This window comes from Hyaena hyaena, unplaced genomic scaffold, assembly GCF_003009895.1.
Source record: "Hyaena hyaena isolate Hyena2069 unplaced genomic scaffold, ASM300989v1 scaffold_70, whole genome shotgun sequence".
Taxonomy (NCBI): domain Eukaryota; kingdom Metazoa; phylum Chordata; class Mammalia; order Carnivora; family Hyaenidae; genus Hyaena; species Hyaena hyaena.
This window is the reverse complement of record NW_024080701.1, coordinates 3,035,683-3,053,335: the sequence shown is the minus strand read 5'-3', so window position 1 is coordinate 3,053,335 and position 17,653 is coordinate 3,035,683. Positions and strand designations below refer to the sequence as shown.

The 17,653-nt window shown below is 38.6% G+C and overlaps 1 protein-coding gene across 2 annotated transcripts; it reads right to left on the bottom strand.

Moving 5' to 3' along the window:
- Window positions 1-4,815: 4,815 nt before the first annotated feature.
- HAUS2 (HAUS augmin like complex subunit 2) lies at window positions 4,816-17,624 on the bottom strand. Of its 2 annotated transcripts, XM_039232851.1 has the most exons (6): window positions 17,511-17,624; window positions 10,973-11,065; window positions 10,540-10,609; window positions 8,070-8,202; window positions 6,685-6,793; window positions 4,816-5,169 (listed from the first exon to the last, which is right to left on the bottom strand). In XM_039232851.1, the coding sequence occupies exons 1-6, from the start codon at window positions 17,601-17,603 to the stop codon at window positions 4,960-4,962; spliced, it is 708 nt and encodes a 235-aa protein (XP_039088782.1). In that variant the 5' UTR covers window positions 17,604-17,624; the 3' UTR covers window positions 4,816-4,959. The 2 variants fall into 2 exon arrangements, with proteins under 2 accessions (XP_039088782.1, XP_039088783.1); XM_039232852.1 differs by lacking the exons at window positions 8,070-8,202; window positions 10,973-11,065; window positions 17,511-17,624.
- Window positions 17,625-17,653: the final 29 nt, after the last annotated feature.

The following is a 17,653-nucleotide window of genomic DNA, read 5'->3' as shown; positions in this document are numbered from 1 at the left end:
CTGGCTAGAGGTTTGTCAATTTTGTTTACTTTTTCAAAAAACCAACTCTTGGTTTCATTGATCTGTTCAATTGTTTCTTTGGTCTCTATGTTGTTTATTTCTGCTCTAATTTTTACTATTTCTCTTCTTCTACTGGGTTTAGGGCATTCTTGTTGCTCTGCCTCTAGTTCCTTTAGGTGAGCTGTTAGATTTTGGACTTGCGCTTTTTCTAATCTCTTGAAATAGGCCTGGAGAGCAATGTACTTTCCTCTTAGGACTGCCTTTGCCACATCCTATAGATTTTGAATTGTTGTGTTTTCATTTTCATTGTTTCCATATATTTTTTAATTTCATCTCTAATTGCCTGATTGGCCCATTCATTCTTTAGTAGGGTGTTCTTTAACCTCCATGTTTTTGGAGGTTTTCCAGACTTCTTCCTGTGATTTCAAGTTTCAAAGCATTATGATCTGACAGTGCGCATGGTATGATCTCTATTCTTTTATATTTATTGAGGGCTGCTTTATGTCCCAATATGTGATCTATCTTGGAGAATGTGCCATGCGCACTTGAGAAGAAAGTAAATTCCCTGGCTGGAGGAGCTTAGGAGTCTTGATCTGATTTGTGAGTTTGAGCCCCAGATTGGGTGTAAAGATTAAATAAAAAGTTTAAAAAAAAAATGGAAGAAAGCGTATTCAGACAGATTAAGTGTAGAGCCTCTTTGAAAAAGTTACCTCACTTCAACTTTTAGAAAATGAATGTATTTTAACTTTTACTAGCCTAGTTCTATATTAAGAAAATAAAATGGTTTTGGGGCGCCTGGGTGGCTCAGTCAGTTAAGTGTTGGACTTGATTTCGGCTGAGGCCATGATCCCACAGTTCTTGAGTTTGAACCCCACACTGGGCTCTGAGCTGACAGCACAGAGCCTGCTTGGTATTCTCTCTCCCCTCTTGTCTCTGCCCCTCCCCAGCTCACTCTCTCTCAAAATAAATTTAAAAACATTTAAAAAACCCTTAAAAAAAGAAAAAAAGTGGTTCAGTCTTGAGTAAGATACTTGACTATTTTCACTATCTTCAATTCTGGTGTAGCAACTTGAGAGGTCTAAAAAAATTAGCCTCCCAGGAAAAGTTCATAAGCCCATCATGGGATTCCTGCTCTTACCATATCCTAACAGAAATCTTTTCTCACAAACACTTACGGTGTGTTTTTTTTTTTCCTAAAGAAGGTAAAATTTACCTTGGAAATGGGGAGGAAAAGGAAAAAGGCACAATTAGAAGAATTCTACAATGTGATGTTTAGCTTGAATTATACCTTTCTTTTGTAAAGTCAATCTTATTAGATTTTACCTGATTTGTGGAACCAATTTGTTATGTATATTTATTTTAGACATTTTAGGAATAGCTGTATTAATTAGTTTTATTAATATGACTTTAATTTCATTTGGCATGTCAAGGAACCCTTTGGGTTTTCCTATTCCAGACTTTCCCTGACTTTATTAAAGGTTTGAGAGGACAAGAGGGATCAGTCTCACAGAGTCATAGATCAGAGGAAGGAGCATTTTATTATTAAAATGCTAGAAAAATCAGGCAGCAACTCAATTCCTCCAGAATAGGCTTCACAGAGTGGCATCATAATGCTGGAAATGAATTGACAAATTTCACACACCTCTTAGTGCTGGTTCACAAGTTCCTCAAGAGTTTTCCAGGTATAGCCTAAAATTGGCTCTTGTATTTGTTGGGCAGGGTGGGACTGAAGAAAGATGCTGGCCCCTCCAGGTTGGTAGGTGGCAGATTTAGTAAGCAAGGGAACTTACATATGAGGCTTGTCTTGGGAAGCTACAAGATGAGTAGATCTCCAAATTCGTCCATAGGTTCTATGTAAAGGCCTAAACTGGGTTCAAACCTGTATACCATCCAGATGCTCTCAGCACCACATCACTATCTCAAGGCTATGTCCTTGGGGACAGTTTCTGCAAGTGGGGAAAACAAGAGGAACCCACATTCCAAGAATAGGGAAATGGGTGAGGAGCTCTGATTGCTCGGGTCCAGCTCACAGATCAACTGGTGGTCCTGTCTTCTTGAGGCCCTCCCCATCTAGATACTCCAGAGTTTTTAATATTCACATGTCTAAAAGCTGAATAATAGTAATTTAAAAAAATTGATCAACACTTAGTGACACTACCACAGCACTAAATTCGCTTTTCTCTTTGAAGTAGACCTCACTCTTACCTCAAGTTTTTGAGTCAGATAATCTATAGGCCTATACTTTATTTATTTGAGAGAGAGAGAGATAGAGTCCTATGAGGGGCAGAGAGAGAGGAGGGGGGAGAGAGAAGTGGGCTCACCCGAATCAGAACTCGAACTCAGGAACTGAGATCATGACCTGAGCTGAAGTCAGATGCTTAACTGACTGAGCCACCCAGGCACCCTATACGCCTATACTTTAAATGCAGACACTATATAGAGAATCTATCACAAGATTCAGACATGGACTTCAAAATTTTAGTTAGAAATCACAGGTTCATTTTTTTTTTAATTTCAAAAAAGTCACACTAGACAAAAAAGAAAACCACCAGGCATATCAATTTTTGTTTACACACACACACACACACACACACACACACACACACACACACACACACACTAATACAGGAAATCACATGAAGAAAAAACATACTAAGATCTTTGAAACCAAGGCTGGGTTTGAAAAAATTTCTGATGAAATACAACTAAAATTTTATTTAACTGTTTAGGCAACGTTAGATCATATTCAAGATATTATGACTACTCTTCTATATTCCACTTGCAAAAGTCAGCAAAGTAGGCTTCAAAACATGATCTCTGGTTGTTCTGGCAGTTTTTTTTGGCAATGATCCTGCTTCCTTATGAATAAGTACTTAGTTCAGTCACTGTGTTGCGGTCTTCTTGTGTTAAGGAGTATGATGAATATAAGAATCAGTGAACCCTGGTGATAACAGATTTTATACAACAGCAGAAAAATACTGATGCTTACATCTTTTTTAAAGTAAAAGAAAACACCAAGTTTGAAAATAACCCAGAGGTACAGTACTGATACAAATGAATAGATCCTGAGGCTTAGTATTAGAAAGTATTATCATGCCATTCTTTTTTATGTACAATAATATCAGGCAAAATATCTGAGCATTTTATAAGGTAAACTTCTAAAAGTTTTACTGTAACATGCCTTTTTCTATTCTTTGTTCTAACTTTTTTCTTTGCCTATTCACGAGGCTGCCAGGAAATCCCCTCAGGAATTTCATGTCTCAGGGTCTTCAACACCTCCCCCCTCAGGTTTGATATGTATGGAAGATTCAAAGGATTCAGCATATCATTGTATCCATGACTATGATTTATTACAACAAAAGCATACAAAGCAAAACAGCAAAGGGAAAACGTGCATCGGGCAAAGTCCAGGGGGAAATCAGGCACAAGCTTCCAGAGTCCTCTGCTAGTCGAGTCACACAGAACGTGCTTAATTCTCCCAGCAACCAAAGTAAAAACACGTGTGAGATGGTGTCTTTCATGAAAACTCATTAGAAATGCAGTGCCCCTTTGGGGATGAGCACTGAGTGTTATGTAGAAACTAATTTGACAATAAACTATTTGTAAAAAAAAAAAAAAAAGAAATGCAGTGCCCAGGATTCTTTTCATGCGCTGGCCATATGTACCTTCTGGTTAGCATGTACCAAAATTCGAGACTCTAAGAAGGAAAGTTTATCAGCACAAACCACATTGTACAGGGGCACCTGGGTGGCTCAGACAGTTAAGCATCCGACTTTGGCTCAGGTCATGATCTCATGACTTTGGGATGACAAATTAGAGTCTGGAGCCTGCTTGGATTCTGAGTCTCCTTCTCTCTCTGCCCATTCCCCACTTGTGCTCTGTCTGTCTCTCAAAATAAAAAGATTAAAACACACACACACACAAAACACACAAAAAAATCACATTGGACAAACACTTCAGTCACAGTGAGCAACTCTTACCAGTGAGATTGGGAGTAGAAGGAACCCTCCTGAAATTGAAGTTCCCAGAAGCCAGCCAAGGACCAACTTTATAAGCAGGCCTTTCATAAGCCTGCTATGTTCGCTCTTCTGTATGCACTTAGTATCTTTCCAACAGGAAAGATCAACATACTTTCAGATGCAAGAAGATTCTTCTATTTCAGAAACAAACAATTTAAAAAGAAGACATAAGAGGCAAACCATGAGAGACTCTTGAATGCTGACAAAAACTGAGGACTGATGGATGTGGGGGGGAGGAGGGACGGGCATGGAGGACACTTGTGGGGATGAGCACTGAGTGTTATGTGGAAACTAATTTGACAATAAACTGTAAAAAAAAAAAAAAAGAATCTTGAAAAATAAAAGTGGGATATTTAGAATATTTGTTTTCATAAAAAAAATCATTTGACTTAAAAAATAAATAAATAAAAAAATAAAAAGAAGACATAATACGGACACCTGGGTGGCTCAGTCAGTTGGGTGTCCGATTCTTGATTTTGGCTTGGGTCATGATACTGGGATCATGGAATCAAGCCCTGTGTTGGGCTCTGCACTGACAGAGCAGAGCCTGCTTGGGATTTTCTCTCCCCCTTTCTCTCTGCCCCTCCCCTGCTTGTGCTCTCTCTCTCTCAAAATAAGTAAATAAACAAACTTAAAAAAAATAATTAAAAAAAGACATTATAGAGACCACTGAATGAGATATGGCTAAGGCACTCCTGTTAATAAATTGTCATAGTTGTATTTGATCTTCAAGAATTTTACTGTAAAATAGCATGAAAATATGTGAAAAACAAAGGAAAACTCAATTTGGTCTTAATGAAGTTGGAATCTTAGTGCTTCAATATAAAGAGGGCTCTTTCAGTATTGCTAGCAGCAGAGCTTATAAATGTCCATGTTACAATTGGCTAGAAATAGACCTCACATGACTACATGTAATTAAACAAAAATAAACTGTTGACCATCACTTGGTATTAACAGCTTGGACATGAACTTTAGAAGTAAAAGGTAAAGATGGCGTTGTAACATCATGTTTATGAAGATAATTTTCTTCAGTTAGTATTTTGGGGATACAAGAGGAAACTTCCTTTTGTTGTTCTCGCCACTTGAGTATATTCTCTGCCAGCTGTTCTGTCGCAGTCACCAAAATATCCATTTTTGCTAAAGCCTTGCTCTGTAACATTTGAAAGAAGGGGAAAACAGGAGAAATTACATGTCATCAATACATCATTATTATATCATAAGTGGTTATGATAACAAAAGTTTACACCTGATCTTTTCTCTAGCCCCCTGATACAAAAGCTTCTTAAAATTGTGCTCTTCTTAAAATTGTGCATGTGCTCTATTACAGCATATGCTTTTTCTTTGGGAATTCATCTCTCCTTTGTCTTCAATTATCACCTCAAAGCAGGTGACCCACAATCTATATCGTAAAACTTATCACCTTACTAAAATTCAGTCCTATATTGCAGTTTACTGAAAATGTCCACCTGAATGTACATTTAAGAACTCGATTTAACTGCAGTTCAACAATTAAAGGTTTACTCTCTGTACAAGGCATGTCAGAAAACAAATTCATTAGCTTTTTTGATTTCTTGATCCTGTTCACCCTCGAGTTACCAAGGCTAGATACTTTATTGCCTTGGATGTGTCCCTTGTCCAAAGAGTAGACACATTCTAGGAATGTGACATCCCAAATCTCAAAATCTCCATAATCCGTTGTCTTCCTATGCTTTAAATCTCTTATCTGAATGCCTGCACTTATTCTCCAAGTTTCTCTGCCTTTGGTTCCTTTGCATAGTCATCTACAGCTTTTTTTTTTTTTTTTAATTTTTATTTATTTCTAGGAGAGACAGAGAGAGACAGTGTGAGCAGGGGAGGGTCAGAGAGAGAGGGAGACACAGACCCCGAAACAGGCTACAGGCTCCGAGCTGTCAGTCAGCACAGAGTCCTACGCGGAGCCCGAACCCACGAATCGCGAGATCATGACCTAAGCGAAAGTCGGACGCCCAACCGACTAAGCCACCCAGGCGCCCCCTAACCTATAGCTTTAATGTGCACAGGAATCACCTGAGGAACTTATAAGCTGCAGATTCAGATTCTGAAGGTCTAAGGTGAATGAAGCCTGCAATTCTGCATTTTCAACAAGGTTTTACGTAATGTTGATGCTCTCTGCCTATACTTTGTGTGACTCCTATCCAATATTTTCTCCATTAAGATATAATTCTGATCAAGTCACTTCTCTGTGTCCTTCTCTAAAAACGAAACAAAAAACCATTTAAACTGTTGACTTTTCCCCAGTACTCAGACAGTAAAGTCTAAACTTCTTAATCTGGTTTTCAAGGCATTCCATAAACTAACCCCGAGTTAATCTCTCTTTCAATACCTTTAAGTATTAGCCAAAGTGGAGTACGACTCTTCTCCCAAACTACCAGTGCTAATTTTCATATCTTTCTTCACATTGCTGCTTTGGTCAAACTATTCTTTCTGATGCAAATTTCACCGATTCTTCAGCTCACTACTAACTACTATGTAAAACTTTACTGAAGTATTCTACTCCCAATCCCTCTCTTTTTTTTTTTTTGCTTAATAGCATCTTCTTTATAATTCTCTGCTGTATTCACAGCACAAAATAGGCAAATGTAATGTAAAGTAGTTGAGGTACTTAAGTGCTACTGTTAATACTCACCATTTTCTTTAGATTTTCATCTAAATGAGGGATATTTCTAATTGCTTCAAGATGGTTTTCTAAACTTTCAATGAAAGTCACTGCCAATTCCAGCAAATGTACCATGTGTCTGAAAGGGAGAAAAAAGTCAACTTTTTTCTTTTTAGTTATTTTGTGTCCCTTTTCCCCTTTAATTAGGATTTTTAATATAAGAGAATTATAATCAACCCAGTGAGCCAATAATAACTTTTTTGCATTCATGGAAATACCAGTGATAAAAATGTCACTTTCTTACTTTAAGTAGAAATTAACTTGTCATCTAAACAGAAAAACAGAGACAACACTAATCTTATCTGATACTGAACCTAATAGACAAAACTTAATGTTAATCATTTTGTCATATAAGTAAAGAAACTTCCCTGGATTAAATCGCATTCCATTTCGATCTACTCATTTTCAGTGAAGGGTGAAGACAATAAGGATAAATGTACTCGACTGAAACAACCGGCACATAAAACCACTTTGAATCTTTGGATTTTCAAAATGCTTTAAAATCATTACTTAGTTCTTCCAATATAATGTATAATATACACATTAATGGTATTTTACCGTACTGAATAGATACTGAATATACCCACAAGAGTGGGTTTTTTATATTTATTCTTTTACTACAAGATAAAAAAATCTGACACTTAAGAGAGGTACTATTGATTTGCTCAGGGTCAGCCAATGAGACAGAGGTGGAGAAAGTTAGCAATCAGATGCCCATATGTTTACTTCTTTACTGTTGTTTATGATTATACTTATAATACTTGTATGGGGAGAAGAGCAACAGAAAGTATGCCCATTCTATGGATTGGGAAATGGAGGCTAAACTCTTTTTCTCTTTCAGTTGACATGGTTCTCATCCTTCCCTGCTTAAATTCCCCAAGAGAACTTTTACATATAGGCAACATTAACACAACAGTAAGTTTACTTCATAGAAAATAGTCTATACATAATAAAAATCATTTTTACCCATCTTACGTCATGTTATAGATCTAATTTCTTCCTTAAAGTCAAAAAGAATGCCTTTCTCTTAACAGTTTAAAAGATTTTCTTTCTGGTTTAATGTTAATAATAATAATAATGTTAACAAATACAATCACTGATACATTGTTTAACAAATTATGCTATGAAATAACTACCAGTCTAAACAAAAAAATGCCCTCAGGAAATGTGTAACTATTAATTTCTACTTTTTTTGGAAGTTTATTTATTTATTTTGACAGAGATAGAGACAATGCAAGTGGGGGAGGGTCAGAGAGAGAGAGGATCCCAAGCAGGCTCCGCACTGTCAGTGCAGAGTCTGATGCTCAACTAACTCAGCCACCCAGGTATCCCTAATTTCTACTTTTTAGTTTAACCTGTGATAAACAGCTTCAATGGGCAAGTTTTCCTGGCACATGGGTTTCAACAATTTTTGCCGCAGGGACCTCTTCTCTTTTAGCACTGCTTCCAAATGATTGTTCATGTTTTGCAGAGCATTACACTTCTGAGCTACATAAACCAGAAACAGTAATTATTGTTAGCAATATGACAAGTTTTAAAAATCACTAATAATTCTTTGCTTTGATTTGACCCTACTAATGTCAAAAATTAACCCATTTCCCTCTTAAATATCTCCCCTTTGCTATATTTAATGCCAAAATCAGTTTACTTTCAACGATTTTGTCTTACTTTGTCTGCTGATAACCAATCCAGTGCTAAATTCTTTGCCTGCATTGTTTAACTCTACTCCTTGTTCAGTTTTTACAGCCAGAGCTGTATTCTTCACATAATATCTTTTCTCATCTTTCCCTCTAATTTATCTTTTTGAAGTTTTATTTATTTATTTTGAGAGAGAGAGAGAGAGTAGGGAAGGAGCATAGAAAGAGGCTGAGGGAGAATCCCAAGCACAGGCCAAGAATCCCAGCCTGGTTCCTGACATGGGGATTGATCCCACAACCCTGGGATCATGACCTGAGCCAAAATCAAGAGTCAGACGCTCAACCAACTGAGGCATCCAGGCACCCCTCTGCCTCTGATATTGTACATGAACATTAAAAAAACAAACATTTCTCTTCAAAGCTATTTCTAATTATTTCAATATTTTGCCCAGAATTCAGTTAATGGCTGCCAACTGCCTCTTCTTTCAAATTTTTATTTTGAAAAAATTTTAAACTTACAGAAAAGTTTCACTGAACTCCCACATACATTTAACCTAGACTCACCAACTGTTAACATTTAGCTACATTTTTATTTCTTCTTTCTCCACATACCCATACATGTATTTTTGCTGATCCATTTAAGAGTAAGTTGGAGACGGGCACCTGGGAGGCTTAGTTGGTTAAGTATTCCACTCTTGATCTTGGCTCAAGTCATGATCTCACGCTTATTGAGTCTGAGCCCCATGTTGGGCTCTGCACTGAAGGCATGGAGCCTGCTTGGGGTTCTCCCTCTCTCCCTCCCTCTCCCTCTCTCTCTCTGCCCATCCCCCACCCCCCACCCCACTCTCCTGCTCTCTCTCCCAAAATGAATAAGCTTAAAAAAAGGGTAGGGGGGCCTGGGTGGCTCAGTCAGTTAAGCATCTCACTCTGGCTTAGGTCATGATCTCACAGTTCCTGGATTTTAGTCCCATGTCAGGCTCTGTGCTGACAGCTCAGATCCTGGACCTGCATCAGATTCTGTGTCTCCTTCTCTCTCTGCTCCTCCCCTGCTTACTCTGTCTCTCAAAATAAATAAAAGTTAAAAAAAAAAGTAAATTGTAGATATCATGAACTTTTACCTCTAAAATTTCAGCACGCATTTCCCCAAATAGCATTCTCTTATGTAATTACATTATAAGTATCAAATTCAGAAAATTTAATAGTTTTATAATATACCAATAATGAATACAGTCCATATTGACACATCATCACCAAGTATCTCAATAATGCCCCTTATAGCAAAAAAAATTTTTTTAAGTTTATTTATTATTTTGAGAGAGAGAGAGAAAGCAGAGCAGGGGAGGGGGAGAGAGAGAGGGAGAGAGAGAATCCCAAGCAGGCTCCACACTGTCAGTGCAGGGGCCAACGTAGAGCTCAATCTTATGAACCATGAGATCATGACCTGAGTCAAAATTAAAAGTCACTTAACCAATTGAACCACCCAGGCACCCCAGAAAAAAATTTCTAATCAGGTATTCAATCCATAACCACACTGTACTTTGGCTATCATTTATTTATTTTTATTTAATTATTATTATTTTTTAAAGATTTTTTTCTAATTTTTTAAGTAATCTGTACACTCAATGTGGGGCTTGAAGCTACAACCCCTAGATCAAGAGTCACATGCTCCACTGACTAAACCAGACAGGCACCCCTAGTCTCCTTTAAACTGGAAAGTTCTTCGGCCTTTGTCTTTCAAGATTTCCTGAAAAAAAAAAATTAAGTTTATTTATTTATTTTGAGAGAGAGAGAGAACATGAATGCACACATAGCAGAGGGGCAGACAGAGGGAGAGAGAGAATTCCAAGAAGGCTTTGTACTGTCAGCATGGAGCCTGATGTGAGGCTCAATTCCAGGAACCGTGAGATCATGACCTGAGCAAAATCAAGAGTCAGATGCTTAACTTAATGGGTCACCCATACAGCTCTAAGCTTTCCTGAATTTAAAGAACTCCTACCTGGGTCACTTTTTATGCTATTTGTACAGTCAAGCCAACAGGACTTCTATTTGAGAAAAGAAGACTTTATTAACTTTGGGGCCTTATCTGAAAAAGTTATGGTATATCATAATTTTATTGCCTGATGTTTATTTAAGGTAATCTAAGAAAAAGTTGAAATTCCAATGATTACCCTTTTCCTCAAATACTTACCCAAAAAGGAAGGATGAACAACATCTGCTGCATCTTTTTCTAGTCTTAAAAGTTCAATTTCCAGGTTTTTCTACATTAGGAAGAAAAATAACACTTAGCTTGTGTGGAATGCAGCATGAAGGCTTAAATTTTGGTAAAATATGGATAGTCTTTAACCTAGGAACACTGCAGAGGTGGGGGCAGGGAGGTGGGAGGTAGGATTTGTTACAAGAGCCCAGGGAATTTATTGCAGGTTTTCATTTTGGTGTTCAAAGCCCTATTTCTGCTACTGCTACTACTATTAACTACTATTATGACTATTACTACATAAATAAACACCTATTCAGCTATGTACTAGACACTATTCTAAGTGTAAGAGAACTACTGCTGGAATCCAGTACGATTTTTTTTTCTTGTACTAGAAGCAGAAAGCAAAAAGTCCAACAAAATTTACCTGGTAGATTTCAGCTTGAATATTTGTGATCTGCTGTAGTCTGGAGAAGTTCACAAAGCAGGAAGCTGACTTCTTAGATATATTTAACATTTCCTATTGGTAAGTGAACAAAGAAGGCAGCAGTATGTCACATAAAAAAGTTTCTGTGTGCCTTGGAACAGCATACCCACATGCATAAAACAAGAGGATTTATTATTTGCAACACTGTCCCTGAAAAATGAAGTACTGAAGTGTAACAGTAGCAATGTATATTTCCTGTTTTTAAAATCTTCACTATCACAAATCCTTTGCCCAAATACTTAAAAAATAAGAAAAACAAGACTTAATCACTATGTACTAGTTCCTAAAGTACCATGCACATTACATTTGTATTAGTGACAGCTTATCAGAGAAGGCTGCTAATGGTAAGACGGTGGAGGCTGAGGTTGTTGGAGAGTCACCTCTACACAAATCACCAAGACCTAGTCTCTGACCTTCCTGCAGCTAACATCAAAGAATTCCCCACCATGGAATCACTTATCTGATGCACTAAAGGACCTCTAATGGCTAGAAGTCATTCATCCTGTGTCTTTTCACATTCTCACTCTCTTAGATAAAGGAATATTTCATTCAGGTGTAATTATTTTTCTAAAAAGCTTACCCCCTCTTCATCTTTTCATTCTTTGCAAAATACTGCCTGCAATTTTAGTCTTTTTAAGTTGCAGGTTGCTTCAGAGTAAGAATATTATTCATCCCTTGACTTCATAATTTTCTGTATCCTTTTCTTCTTTTCAAGAATGATAGCACAGGAAAAATTTTAGAGATCTTATAGGCAAAGGAGTGAGAAATGAAAGCTCATGAATGAACTAAATGAACCAAAGTGTTTGCTTTTGTGCAGTCCATAAGCTAAGAATGGTTTTTATATTTTTTAATGTTGGGGAAAAATAAAAAGAAAAACAGTATTTTGTGACACATGAAAACTACATGAATTTCAAATTTCAGGATCCAGAATAAACTCAACTGCACCCATTCATTTACACTGAATTTACATTCATTTACACTGGCTTCTTTCACACTACCACAGCCCAGCTGCAACCATATGGATCTAAAATCCTCAGATACTTACCCTCTGGCCTTTAATAGTAAAAGTTTGCTGACCAATGATAACCAATTTTACAAGCTTTTATTGAGTTAGGCCATGGAAGATTCAAGGATGAATGAAATAAGCTCTCTGTCCTTTAATAAGCTCATGATGGATGAAAAGGAAAAGGTATTCTCGTACTAACACATATGTGAGAAGAAGACGACGAATCTAGAAGTGCAGTTTCCTGTGTCATCATGGAAGATCTTAATAAATCAGAAAATGAGAGCAATTGAAAGTCTTCTGGTGAAGAAGTAACATGATCATATAATACATATTTTAGAAACTTAAAGAAGGAATGGGGAATGACTACTTAATGAGTATGGGGTTCCCACTGGGTATGGTAAAAATAAAAGAGTTTTGAAAATACTTTCACAACATTATGACTGTATCATGCCACTGAACTGTAGACTTTAAGGTGGTTAAAATGGTAAATTTTATGTTATGCATACTTTACCACAATAAAACCCCATAATTCTGGCAACTAGCCAACGAAATAAACAAAAACAAAAACGAAGGGAGAGATGGGACTGGAGGTTGAATATTTAGACAAGTGGCTACTACAGCATTCCTGGTGAGAAGATGAGAATGTGGACTAGGTCAGTAGCAGTTAAAAAGGAAGGAAGAGAATGCCTGGGTGGCTTAGGGGGATAAGCGTCTGATTCTTGATTTTGGCTCTGGTCATGATCTCAGTTTTTAAGTTTAAGTCCCACATTGGCCTCCCAGGAGATTTTTTTCTCTCTCCCTTTCTTCCCCTCTCCAACTGAAGCTCGTGCTCTCTCTAAAAATTAATAAATACATGTTTAAAAAAAATAGGAAAGGAAGGCATAGATGTGATTTCCTGGAGAGATGAAATTCATAAATCCTAGTTGATAATGAGGTACCAGGGATAAAGTCAAGTCAGTGCTGACTACAATGATTCTGGCTCCAGTGACTGGACAGACAGATATGCCATTCAATGAAGAAGATAACACAAGATATTTTACTGATGGTAAAACTGAGGATTGAGGGAGTAAAGTATTAGTTCAGCTTCATTCTATAAATGTATATCATTGCTGAAATGAGGACAAATCTAAACCACTTCTTCTACCATAAGTAGAAGGTAAATGAAAGTAAAACATCTCGCATTTCTCACTGTAACTTACTCGTTCTCTGGTATCTCTCCATCCCTCCCTGTCTAATCTTAACCACACACATGGCAAACTAGTAAACTGTTGGGTTCAACCACAGGGTAATGGAGCTTAGCCAAAAACATGCAAGAGAAACCAGTGGAAAAATAAGAATGTTCAAGGGAGAGCCAAAAGGAAAGAGGAAAGAAAGAGTAGCCAAATTCCTCTAGAAATAGAAATTCTGTTTCTAGTTCTACAAATAGAAATTCTAACTTTTTGAGGATTGTGACTTAGCCCTCTATCTTTAAAAAAACAAAAAGAAAAGGAAAAAAGGCAAGGATTGGGGAATACAGAAACGTCTTCACTGTTAATGACTGCCATTATATATTATACACTTTATATGCCAGTAGGGTAAAGGGACAATGAAAATGAAAGGATTCTGAAAAAGGGAATCTGTTTAGGGTATTTCTGTTCATTCTGTTGCTAGGCACAAGAAACTGAAATCCAAGACTATTATGTGTAATACAAAAATCCTGGGGCGCCTGGATGGCTCAGTCAGTTGAGTGGCTCTTGGTTTTGGCTCAGGTCATGACCCCAGCGTTGTGAGATTGAGCCCTGAGTCCAGCTCTGAGCTGAGAGTGGAGCCTGCTTAAGACTCATTCTCTCCCATCTCCCCACCCCCCGCTACCCTTCTAAGAAAGAAAAAAAGAACCCGATAACATTGTGTACATAATATATACATGTATAAACTTATGTCTGTGGGCATCCTTTCTTCTTCTTCTTTTTTTTTTTTTTTGGTCCTTTCTACTTGATACTGAATTCTAGTTGAGGGACATTAAAAGGGAGACAGTAGAGCAGAGTTAAGAGTAGAGGCTTTAAAATGGGGGAGGGGCTACAGAGGGTAACACTGAGAAAATAACAGATATATAGGTCTATCTATATATGTGTGTGTGTATGTGTGTGTGTGTGTGTGTGTGTATTCAATAGAGCTGCCATGACTCACTAAATCTTGCCAGAAAAATATGTGGGACGTAAGGCCACTAAAGCCATCCTCAGGCATATATCAAAGCAAATACCCCATTTATCCTATAGTTACCCATACTTTTTTTTCACTAAATCATCCCCCAATGTATAGATCAAAACAGAATAAAGTTCAAACAAATTATGTTTTCTGGAACAGTTGTATCATATAGCAATTTTAAGCATTACTCTTAATTAAAAAAATTTTTTTAATGTTTATTTTTTAGAGAGAGGGAGAGACAGAGTGTGAGCAGTGGGGGGCAGAGAGAGAGGGGGACAAAGAGTCCAAAGCAGGCTCCAGGCTCTGAGGTGTCAGCACAGTGCCTGATGCAGGGGTCGAATTCAAGAACTGAGAGATCATGACCTGAGCCAAAGTTGGACACTTACCCAACTGAGCCACCCACGCACCCCTAATTACCCTTAATTTTTAATGCACATGGGATGATATGTACTTAAGGGATAGACTAAAGAGATCATATAACATATATGATTTTAAGATGGTCTTAAAGAGGTATGGATCGGCAGATCTTACCTGTAAGCAAATCCATCTTGGCTACATTAAAATCCATCTTCTCTTAATTATCTAGTATCTAAGTTAATTAAGATATTCTTAATTATCTGAATTATCTAGTATCTAAGAAGCTTGTAGTGCTAAAAACTGTGACTCTTTTCCCTCTCCTTTGTGTGATGTAGGCCCAGCTCCTTGACTACTCTACCCCTTCCCTTTCTCAACAAGAGAGAGCCTTATACTTTCTCATTTACCCCCATCTGAAAGTTTCCTTTTACTTGTCCTTCACTTTGGCTCCTCTGGCCCTTGGCTGTTCCATTGCTCTGGCTATCAGCAGCCTAACTAGACCCTTGCAGATCTTCTACAAATCTTTCACTTCTTCTCCAGCGCATGTAAATGATGAGAATAGAGATGGTCATAGCTAGTATCTGTTGAGTATGGGCCATATTCTAGGAATTGTCCTCTTGGCCATTTACACATATAATCTCTTTAATCTTTGTGTAATCCAATAAAGTAGGTAATATTAACACCCCCCCTTTCCTTTTTAGGAGATGGAGTAATTGGAACAGGTCTAAAGTGATAGAGCTGTTCTCTGAACACTCACAGTCTGGCTCCACAGCTAGCTGTCCTCACCACCACACTATTCTGCCTCTCCGTGGTAGTCAGTAGATATTTGCTGAATAATTGGGAGGCAGTGAAGGAGAAGGGTGAGCAAATAGACTTAATGAAGATGAAACAAATAAACGAAATGTCTAATTAGTGCTACTTGAAGGACACCAGGAAGATCCTCTCCAAAACAACTTCCACTCCAACAAACAGGTTACTTATCAACACCTAAAATTCTCTCAGATGTTTATTTCTTCTACCAATACACTCTAGAGGGATAACTCCCAAATGTCTTACAGTATGAGTTTATCAAATTACTTTGTTACAGAACTAAACAATGCAGGGGCACCTGGGTGGCTCAGTTGGTTAAGCGTCTGACTTTTGCCTAGGTCATGATCTCGCCAGTCCTGAGTTTGAGCCCCGCGTCAGGCTCTGTGCTGACAGCTCAGAGCCTGCAGCCTGTGTAGATTCTGTCTCCCTCTCTATCTCTACCCTTCCCCCACTTGCACTGTCTCTATCTCTCAAAAATAAATAAACATTTAAAAATTTAAAAAAAAAGAACTAAACAATACAAGTCAGACTACTAGACAATCTGGTAAGAATAAAACCCAGGAGAAAAAAGAGGAAGGTGAGAACTGGGGAGTGCTGTAGTTAGGTTTTGCCTGTTTTCCAATGCCTTCATTTGTACCCCCTTCCTTCCCCCAAATCCATAAGGTTTAGTTACTACAGCCTCAAGTAATCTACAAGACTTCAACAGAAGTTTAATCTCTTTCCAGATACTTTGACAGTATCATCTATCACAGTTCATCTCAGAGCTATGATAGATACAACAGACTAGAAAAGGCAGCGCTCTGTGATCTATTTCACTAGTTGAGTGACCTTGGATAAACTTCTTGGTCTTCTGAGGCCTTAGTTTTTCTTCCTCTTAAAAATAGTGTATGGTAGGGGCCCCTGGATGCCTCAGTCAGTTGAATGTCCAACTCTCAGTTTCAGCTCAGGTTATGATACCCCGGTTTCCTGAGCCTGAGCCACACAAGGTGCTATGCACTGTCAGTGCAGAGCCTGCTTGTGATTCTCTCTCTCTGCCCCTCCCCTGCTAGTGCTGTCTCTGTCTCTCTCAAATTAAATAAACTGCCCTGGGCCCACCATCTCCCCCACCCCCACCCTTTGTAACTCCTCTCTCTTTACTTGCACCTGTAAATATTTCCCTTCCCCCAATAAAACTTGGTGTGTTTTCTCAAATAAATAAATAAGCTTAAAACATATAAAAATAGGGTACGGTAGAATTCTCTAATAATTCTTCTAAATATACAAAGTTGTGTATTTTCCATAAATCTTACATCATGTTCATACTGCTAATCTCTACGGATTATTTTACCTTTGCACTTTTCGGCTTGCTTTTTAGCCAAAATCCTCAACTTGCTCGATATCTCAAAAATGTTTTCCTTCAATCTCACTTTCCCCATTCCTTTGTCACTTCTGCCACTCGTATTCCATTATTCCCTAACATCTTTAATTTTTCCCTCTATTGGCTCCTTCCTTTTGGCATATGAACATGTTCTTGCCAAACCTGAAACTGCTAAGGCAGGGACGCCTGGATGCCTCAGTTAGTTGAGCGCCCGGGGCCAATCTGCCTCCTCTCTCTCTCCTCCACTCACATTCCAAGGTCTTTCGGGTCTTTTTCGTATGTATGTACCTATATATGTATGTATATATGTATTGCCTTTAAAAAGCGTGCTCCCCCTGACGTTCTCCTATACCCAGCACCTCCCGCCCCAAATATGCTTCAATACCTCACACCGACAAGCGTTTGGGAACGCTTGTGTTGTAATGAGTTATTCGTATTCCCTAGCCCTGGCGCCCAATACAATGTAGAGGCGGTATCCCTGGGTGAGAAAAAGCCGGGAAGACTGGTCTTTATTGTCTCTCAGGAATTGACCGAGGATACCTCGCCCGCATACACTTGAAATATCACCTTCTTGGAGCCCGGCTTTGCACAACCACTGCAGAACGGTCACTACTGTTGCCTGGAAGGGTCTCCACCGGCCTCTACTACAGTACGGCCCCTAGCCAGCACTCTCACACACAGCACCGCGGCCCAGCGCCACCACCTCACAGCCATCTTCTGTTGCCACCGTCGGCACCCCCTTAATGACGCCATCGCCGCCCACGCACCTTAGTGACCAGTCCCGAAGCTACGAAACGGTCCAGCAGTAGCGCCGCAGCATTTGGCTCTGCCGCACAGTCCCAAGGCTTCGCAGCAGCCATGGTTGGAAGCCACCCCCCGGGTCGGCGCGACGAGTGAGGGGATCGCACAT

Coding starts and splice junctions, on each gene's coding strand:
- HAUS2 (XM_039232851.1), bottom strand. CDS start 17,603: ATGGCTGCTGCGAAGCCTTGGGACTGTGCGGCAGAGCCAAATGCTGCG. Junction 11,066..17,510: donor CTTCGGGACTGGTCACTAAG/GTGCGTGGGCGG, acceptor ACTTACCAATAG/GAAATGTTAAATATATCTAA. Junction 10,610..10,972: donor TTCAAGCTGAAATCTACCAG/GTAAATTTTGTT, acceptor TTCCTAATGTAG/AAAAACCTGGAAATTGAACT.